The following is a 9,688-nucleotide window of genomic DNA, read 5'->3' as shown; positions in this document are numbered from 1 at the left end:
CTGTTTAATTGACTATATAGTTAACTGTTTAATTGACTATATAGTTAACTGTTTAATTGACTATATAGTTAACTGTTTAATTGACTATATAGTTAACTGTTTAATTGACTATATAGTTAACTGTTTAATTGACTATATAGTTAACTGTTTAATTGACTATATAGTTAACTGTTTAATTGACTATATAGTTAACTGTTTAATTGACTATATAGTTTACTGTATAATTGACTATATAGTTTACTGTATAATTGACTATACAGTATATAGTTGACTGTTTAATTGACTAAATAGTAAACTGTTTAATTGACTATATAGTTTACTGTATAATTGATTATATAGTTTACTGTTTAATTGACTATATAGTTTCTGTTTGATTGACTATATAGTTGACTGTTTAATTGACTAAATAGTTAACTGTTTAATTGACTCTATAGTTTACTGTTTCATTGACTATATAGTTTACTGTATAATTGATTATATAGTTTACTGTATAATTGACTATATAGTTAAGTGTTTATTTGACTATAGAGTTTACTGTTTAATTGGCTATATAGTTTCTGTTTGATTGACTATATAGTTGACTGTTTAATTGACTATAGAGTTTACTGTTTAATTGCCTATGAAGTTTACTGTTTAATTGACTATATAGTTTACTGTATAATTGACTATATAGTTTACTTCTTTGATTTTTTTTACTGGACTTCTTTTGTAATTTTCCAAAATATTTGTTGATTCAAAATAAAGGAAATTTTATACACATATATGAAACTTTCATGTCATTTTTAGCCCTGCTGATCTTACGGAGGATTTCTTTAAGACTGTCCTCTATTTACCTATGAACCCCTGTTCCCATGAATGCCCCTCCCCCCCTCTCCTTTTTACCTGCTCTAGATATTACTGGTATGAGTAACTTATACTTATAAGTGTTTATTTTTTTGAACACAAACAGTAACTGAAAACTTGTTTTGCGAGCTTTGGAATCATCTGTTCAAAGAGTACATGACAGGTTTCTCGACTCTATGCTGCTGAAAACGACTCGCTAGGCCACAACGTGCCAAGTCAGTTAAGTCAACTGTATGAATAATATCGAAACATTGCGTTTAAATACCAATGTAACACTCTTAATACTGCAGTCAGTGGGACAGGTAATATGTTTACCCATTCAGCCCAATAGTGGATGTTAAAATGGAGTCATATTGGCTTGGCCTGTGACTTAAGACCTCTCAGTGACCAAGGTCATTGTGAATCCATGTAGCTATTGTTTATCACTAAGATTGACCAAACTCTGTTTCTTTTCATGAGACCGAATGAAATTCGTGAGAAATATGTCTCACTGTGAGGAATTTTTCTGAAGTATTTTTCGTGAGTCTTGCGCACAAATCGTTAAGATATGGCATGTATGACAAAGATGACTCACCTGGTGTCTCCCTTCATCTCTGTTCATTGATTCATGACTCAGCTGGTGCCCCCCGCTCGTCTCTGTTCATCGACTCATCTGGTGTCCCCCCTCATCTCTGTTCATTGATTCGCCCCCACCCACCCCATTTAAAGTCTGTTACGACCCTTGAAGGATTGCTTTGATTTTCATTAAACTTACTACATATACACAAAGTATCAATTATCCACTAAAGTGGATTTTCAATTGAATCTGAAAACCAATATGGTCACCTTTGGCCATCTTGGATTTCATGAAGAGACACTGTTTCAGCACTGTAACTCTAGACAGAGTGCTTTGATTTTCAGGAAACATTTGAGACCTTTCTATAATGTCAGTTACACGCTGGCAGCTATGTGGATTTAGACCTTTCTATAATGTCAAACATGTGGATTTAGACCTTTCTATAATGTCAGTTACACGCTGGCAGCATTGTGGATTTAGACCTTTCTATAATGTCAATTACATGCTGGCAGCCATGTGGATTTAGACCTTTCTATAATGTCAGCCATTTGGATTTAGACCTTTCTATAATGTCAGTTACATGCTGGCAGCCATGTGGATTTAGACCTTTCTGTAATGTCAGTTACACGCTGGCAGCCATGTGGATTAGACCTTTCTATAATGTCAGTTACACGCTGGCAGCTATGTGGATTTAGACCTTTCTATAATGTCAGTTACATGCTGGCAGCTATGTGGATTTAGACCTTTCTATAATGCCAGTTACACGCTGGAAGCCATGTGGATTTAGACCTTTCTGTAATGTCAGTTACATGCTGGCAGCCATGTGGATTTAGACCTTTCTATAATGTCAGTCACACGCTGGCAGCCATGTGGATTTTTATCTTAATCTTCAAATCAACGTGGGTGGTAGGCAACACATCCACTTCCGTGGAATTCGTGTTTCAGCATTCTGCTACATGTCAATAGTACACTGGACAAGTATTTGAGAACAGAAAACAAAGACCCCTTGTTTAGTTTTATGAGATGTTTATTTCAACATCAGAAGAAATAACCCATCACTTGTGGAAAACACACAGTATAAAACAATAAAATAAATAATTTACAATCAGCATGTACACAATTTGATATGAAAATCTGAAAAATAGGAAATTTCTTTTTAAAAATATATATTTCGGTTTATCCATTGTCAGAAGAAAATGGAATGTTTGCAAACAATTTCAACAGAAAATCAAAGATCTTTATCTTCTGGAATGCAATTTGTAACAAATGATTTATATACAAAAACATATATACAGCCATTTTACAAAATTAAAACAAAATGCACTACATTTCATCTGAAGGATGGCTGATCACCTGTGTAAATCTCATCATGTGTTTTGAATCAATTTGTTTAAAACCACCGTCTGTAATCAGGATATTTTGAGCCTATGACTTGAGACATAACATGTTTGACCTTTCTTTGTGTTAAAACAGTAAAGCTTACAAATGTCTGAGACAGAATATTCCTAGAATTCTCACCAAGCTCATGTCACCCTTTATGTGTTTCTCGGTCACATGACATTAAAAGGAATTTCCTGTATTAGAGATCGATTCTCTCACGAGAACAAGTCATATTTAATGTGGAACAGCCTATTTCATGAGCGTACACATTTTTTATCTGTCCACACAACTTACTTGTCTGTCTCTCATTCATAACACTTTTGATTGGTTATATATGAATTTAAGTCACATCAAAACTAAAACCATAAACTAGCAATAAATAAATTATCAACATATCTTGATGTAAATAAATGAAGAAAATAATTTAAAATATGAAGAATGTCAGCAAAATTGAAGGTAGCCGTATTTGAGCAAACTGACAGCCCAGACTATTAGGTACATCATACCGGAGAAAGGTTCTTTCAGCGACAGCCTTGAAACTGTAAATGCCATTGAAGCAATGCAAAAATGAATAAATGAATCGATAAAATTTCATCAAAACTCAATCGGTTTAAATTATCATCTGTCATATATTTATACCTTAAGCTATACAATGATAAAAACAGCAGGACAAAAGAGTAACTAAAATAAACTACAGCTATCAGTGAATGTTGAACATTGTCACTCTAGTAAAAATCATAAATAACAAATTTAATGTAAATAGTACAGATCTTTGTGAAGAGACTAGGTTAGTTTTATAAATACTTAAAGAGAGCGATACGAAAATAGAATGTACAACAAAACACCCAAAAAAACTCCAACAAAATGATTGGGAATGATTAATGGCCTGGACATAAGTCTCCATGTTCACAGACAAAATGATTGGGAATGATTAATGGCCTGGACATAAGTCTTGATGTTCACAGACAAAATGATTAGGAATGATTAATGGCTGGGACATAAGTCTCCATGTTCACAGACAAAATGATTGGGAATGATTAATGGCTGGGACATAAGTCTTCATGTTCACAGAACATGTCGCCCCCGCTGCCTTTTATTTCAGCATCATGTTTTGCCCAGTATGAATTATCTCCCTTTGACTGAACACTTTGCATATATTGCTGGTCATGGTGGCACGCAACCACGCATCACTTGAGGAATGAACTAGGTGGCAAGCAACCACGCATCACTTGAGGAATGAACTAGGTGGCACACAACCACGCATCACTTGAGGAATGAACTAGGTGGCACGCAACCACGCATCACAGACCAATCATTTGAGGAATGTACTAATTAAACTAAAAATAAAACTGTCTAAGTACCTACGGCCACATCGTTATTCCCACTGTTTGATCCCTGGTCACTTTTATACAAATATAATAACTATAAATTACATGTTACACCTCTGGGTTGGCCATTATTTGGCATGTATATAAACATATCAAAGAATGGCCAAATTTAAATACATCTGATAAAATCTGTACAAAAAATCTCTAGCACAAATTAATTACAGTATGTACAAAAATTGCATTAACTGATATGTTGTCAAATTTAACAAAGTACATGAACACATTTACATATTTGCATAATGCTGTTCAATAAAGGATCACAGTGTTTCTGATTTTATACTCTCCCACCACTATATTACACTGGTCACACACAGATGTCTTCCTCGTTCTAAACTCACACCCGCCTTAAAACACTGGTCACACACAAGTGAAATATCACAGATTCTAAGTCCACATTCGTTAAAACAAAATCTAGCAACTCATTCGTCCTGAAGTACTCATTAATCTGAATATGAGTAACCTTACAGCAATAAGTTTCTATTTTCAAACTAGCCGACTCATTTTTAACAGTAAATAGTTTTCGCTTCTACAACAGCATTATAACCGACAGCAATATTTCATTCCGTTGCATCATCTCATTAACATTGGCAACTATTAATTTTTGTCATCCCATTTATGCAAATAACATCACGCAAAATGTGGTGAAATTCACCAACTTATATTCAGCAATTCCTACAATGTCCAACAGTTCGCTACGAACAACTCGTGTCTCACAGCACAAACAGATGTCTTATAACAGACATTTCCTGTAAAGTCCATTTTTGATTTTCATTTTGGCTAAGATTTTTTCGTCATTAAGTGGAGTTCTGACAATACTCAAGTTCTTCCATACGTTGTAGCCTTCATGTAGGCTTTTTATTTATGTAAGTGTCATCCTCGAGAAATGATAAATTATCCCTAATTTACACCGAGGAGTCTCGCTGACAGATCCTCTCATTTGCTCCTAAGCGTTTCCCCGACAGATTCTCTTATTTACTCCGAGGAGCTATGCTGCGCTATCTGTGGAGTCCAATATATTTTATCTCCACTCCTAGTCGACTGTGTTGAACCTCTAATACCCTCCAAGGTGCCTCCCCGACAGATCTCCGATCTAGTCTGAGGAGCCATGATGACAGACCCTTTAATTCACACCGAGGAGTCTCGCTGCGCTGTCTGCAGAGTCCAACATACTGTCAATAGACCCCAGCTCCACTCCAAGCAGACTGTGTAAAATATCGTTGTCTTTGCCCTCTCCCATTGATCCTAGTGCTGACCCCAGTGTAGCAGTTACTGATGGCGTCAATTTGCTGATGATACTGTTAGCACGCTGACCTTGCCCTTCCTGAAAAACAGAATGGATAGCAGCGTTACAATTTTATCACAAATTAAACATACATTACTAAAATCCTTCATAGCAAATATGATTATATAGATATTTTATAGGGAATCATAGGTAGAAATTATCAGATTTCCTTGCAAGTGATTCATGGCTTTAAATTTATAGAGATCAGGATACCTGCTGTGAAAAAGTATTGTACATCATTACATCAACAACATCAGTGGCCATGTGCTAGTGACCGTTCATTACCGAATCTCTATACTGTACAGGCTGGGTTCTTTCTGCAGGATTCTCTTTTTTGTGGACAAATTTGTGAACTGTCAAATAAATAGCAACTGAATCCACCCTTACCAAAGCACCTGGTGCCTTGGTTACTCCACCCGATACCATGAGAATAGATTCTGGGAAATTGACCATTTTATTGAATACACAGAAATTAGGGCACACAAAAAATCCTTTTACAGCATTAGTTATATGCACACACACCGAGACTTTTCAGAGTGTGACATTGCTACACGAAGCTTAAATGTACTCCTGATGATGTGTTGGAAGATCCAACCCCGTTGGTTTATGCAGAGGATGGAGTGTATCTTTGATCTAAATCAGACATGTTTTCGGCATTAGAATGCCACAAAGGCTGAACAACTTACCCTGGCTTTGTCTCCGTTGATGCTGACCGAGTTGTAACTGTTGCTGAGGTGGATAGTAGGCATAGCGGACATTGAAGTCATGGTTGGCATGGCAGCGATGACGGGAATACCAGACATGTTTGTCATAGGCCTGATTGGGAGAGGCTGGGAGAGCTGGATCGGGATTGTCGATTGTTTGACAAGGATGCTTGGACTAGGCTTGGGAAGCAAGCGTGGACCCTTGATCTTTAGAGAAGCTATAAAAAACAACAAATAAAGTTAAATTATGAACCTATTTTATGAATAGAAATTACATATTAGTGACAACACTTTCGAGGAATAACATTTCATACAAATACCCGTACGTGAAAATATCACTCTATGGAATTACTATTATAATGAAGCAGCTTTGACAACATTAAGGTACCAGATTTTCTAAACATTTTCTTCAGGTTGGTAAGTATGGATTGTGAAAAGATTCATATAGCACAACCATTAAGTGTTTATATGTGACATTTCAATGACTAGTACGATATGTACTCTGTCACCTTCACCAGACAAAAATGCAATGCAATACAAGTGTACCAGAATGTTAAGAAGTTTTAAGACCCAAAACATAAAATTAACAAATCATGAAAACTTTATGATAAAAAATCTTGAAGAGCAATATGTTTATAGACAGATAGATATACTAACGGGAATGTGTTAGCTACGATGTACCTGCGATGAAGTAATATGTTTATCGACAGATAGATATACTGATGGGAATGTGTTAGCTACGATGAAGCCAAGAGGTTAGATGACAGAGATTTACTTACATAAATCGTCAGTGGAGGGGTTGATATCCTCGTCATCACTGGGGCTGAGGGAACCAGTCTCCATGTGCTTCTTACGATGTCTCATCATACTGTGTTTCAGCGTGAACCGCTTCTGACAGATGTCGCACTCAAATGGTCGCTCACCTACAAATAATGTGACTTTAAGTTTTGGGGTCCCAAGTGACAAGTTTATACAGCAATAGTTGCATAGTAGAATTTTTCGATAAGCTACTATAATAAAGAGTTTCTTATTAATGTCTGCAGTTTTCTTTCTAAAAAACACCTGTGTTTGAATTTCAATTAAACCCTATGAGTGGTCACCAAACTGACTTCTGTTGGAAAGGAAACAAATTCGAGGGTTTTGTAATTTCAAATATATTTTCAAAGAGAAATAAACGATCTATGTACATATGAAGTTGTTAAAGGTGTGTACCTGTGTGGGATCGCATGTGTCGGCGTAGATCCTGCAGGGACCAGAAGCGTTTGGGGCACAGGGAACAGTAGACTTTACGCTGCATATAGTCCGCAGACACCACCTCCATCTTGGGGTCGTCGGCACTCTGGCCGGGGATCTCAAGGATAACGCCTTGGTCGACCTTGTTACAGTTGTTCTCGACGACCTTGTCCATGTGACGTGAAAACGAGTCGACATTGTCCACCTTGTTCTTGTCCTTCAGGATCACCCAATCGGAGGCGTGGAACTTCTCCTGGTGCAAGAGACAATCCAGGCGGACATCGTAGGAAGCGTCACACAGGTAGCACTTGAAAGGCAGATCGATGTTGTGTTCCTTGAGATGACGTACTAACAACTTGCGAGACACAAATTTCTCGCCACAGTTCCAGCAATCAGTGATTTTATCAACATTGTAGTTGTCACGCTCTGGGTTGATCTGTCGCTCGGCCGAGCCGGTGAACTGTTTTGTTGAGCTGTTGAGGCTTGTGTTAATGGAGTTATTTATATCCTCCATGGTGGGCATGGACGGGGTCGATAACTCCAGGTCATCTTCTTCCTCATTGTCCGACTTACAGCCTGAATCAATGGTGATTGACATGAATCGGTCATCTGGACGTTCGTTCTCCTGAAAACAAAAATAAATCACATTTTCACAAATGGCTCACAGATTTACCAGAAATTAAAATTGAAATGAAAAGGTGATGAATATTTTTCATCACACAAAATAATTTTAGTAAGGTTATAATACAGACAGTACATATCAGACTATACATACATCTTTCCTCTAAACTCAGTCTTATATGTCTTATATGTCTTATATGACGACACAAACCGCATCAAACATACATTAAGACCAGTAGACTGAGATATGTACCAAACAAAAGTTATTAAAAAAAAGTTCTATGAACTTATTTACAATATTTTTACGGTTATTATTTCGTTTCTCACCATTGATTGGTTGAGCTGCTCCTCCGCAGCATAGGAACTGTTCTCAAGGACATCGTCCTGGGAAATGCCCAGAGCTCTATCGCGGGCTAGTGACCTTTCCTCACCACTCAAGGTAGTGGCCAGTCCAGTTGTGACAGCCTTGTCAAGGTCGATGAGGGACTCGGGGAGGCTGCAGCCACTGTGGCGCTCCTTGTAATGCTTAAGCAGGTTTCCTATTGGAGGAAAAGCAGTTACATTTAAATATCTCATTTTGGTTCCATTAAAAAAATTGGCTTGGGGTCTCAAATAACATTTTTTTCTTATGTTTAATAGTTGACAATTAATTATGAAATTTTCCTATTGTTTAATATCACTTGACCTCTCAGCTACAGTAAAGTACAGTACTGTAAATAACCACAAACGGTTTTAGTTCTGTAAGTGGGTAGAAAAGTTCTACTGTCAACTTTTAACATTTATTCTTGTTTTCAGACATTCTGCACAAAATTTTTCTGTATGAATTTTTATGGTAATTTCTTTTGTATGAATAATTGTTACAGAGAAAAAGTATGAAAATGTATATTAAAAGTTCTCTAATGGTACCTATAGTCTCATCCTCGATATCCAGGGGTTACGCTCACTTTCGCTCTCTGCACCCCAGGAATTTATCATAGCAAAATTGAAGGCACGAAGATAGCTGTTTGATTGGTCTTAGGTAAAAAAAAAACACGACCGATCGCTTGGCTGATACCTGTCCTTTGAAAATTACAAAGGAGTGACGCCTGACTTCAAAGCCAGTCATTGTTTATTGTTATGTGACCGCGAGATTCTTTTGATGTACATCAAAGGATCAAACTAGTCTTCTCGTCTCATCAACAAGGTGGCGCACACTGAGCCTTCAATTTCGCTATGACATATTCCAGGGGTGTAGAGAGCGAAAGTGAGCGTAATCCCTGGGGTATGGAGGATGCTACAGTCCCAATTCTAAACTAGGTATATCTGACCATTAGAGATGTAGAAGGTCTATTCTGTACGTACCTTGGGTGGAGAAGGAGCTGAAGACACACAAGTGACACTTGTACGGTCTGTCCATGGTCTGCCGAGACAGTGGGTCCATCATGTTGACTCCGTGTTTACGGATCAGATGACGCTCTCGGTTAGATTTTGTTGAAAATGTCACTGGACACTTTGGACACTTGAATGGTTTTTGACCTGCAACAGACACAAAGATTATCTATATTATTCCCACAGTAACCGAAAAGAAATAATATCTTTTAAATTTCAGAGATAAACTTTAATTTAATTAATTGCGATGTCAACAGTTTAAGCAGCTTAAATTACGGTCAAAGATAAAAAAAAATGCCGCAATTTTTCTGTT

At 37.0% G+C, this 9,688-nt stretch overlaps 1 protein-coding gene across 2 annotated transcripts in view; it reads right to left on the bottom strand.

Moving 5' to 3' along the window:
- Positions 1–2,408: 2,408 nt before the first annotated feature.
- LOC110448185 (ras-responsive element-binding protein 1-like) overlaps positions 2,409–9,688 on the bottom strand; it is a 55,302-nt gene continuing 48,022 nt past the window's right edge. For both annotated transcript variants that reach the window (XM_021494299.1, XM_021494300.1), the window contains 6 exons: positions 9,349–9,522; positions 8,335–8,546; positions 7,366–8,011; positions 6,933–7,076; positions 6,136–6,371; positions 2,409–5,488 (listed from right to left, as the gene is read on the bottom strand). In XM_021494299.1, the coding sequence (XP_021349974.1) occupies positions 5,288–5,488; positions 6,136–6,371; positions 6,933–7,076; positions 7,366–8,011; positions 8,335–8,546; positions 9,349–9,522 (1,613 nt within the window). In that variant the 3' untranslated portion in view covers positions 2,409–5,287. The remainder of the gene's footprint in view (positions 5,489–6,135; positions 6,372–6,932; positions 7,077–7,365; positions 8,012–8,334; positions 8,547–9,348; positions 9,523–9,688) is intronic.

This window comes from Mizuhopecten yessoensis, unplaced genomic scaffold, assembly GCF_002113885.1.
Source record: "Mizuhopecten yessoensis strain PY_sf001 unplaced genomic scaffold, ASM211388v2 scaffold3901, whole genome shotgun sequence".
In the NCBI taxonomy this organism is placed as follows: domain Eukaryota; kingdom Metazoa; phylum Mollusca; class Bivalvia; order Pectinida; family Pectinidae; genus Mizuhopecten; species Mizuhopecten yessoensis.
Note: the sequence above shows the minus strand (reverse complement) of the source record. Positions and strands in the feature narration are given on the sequence as shown.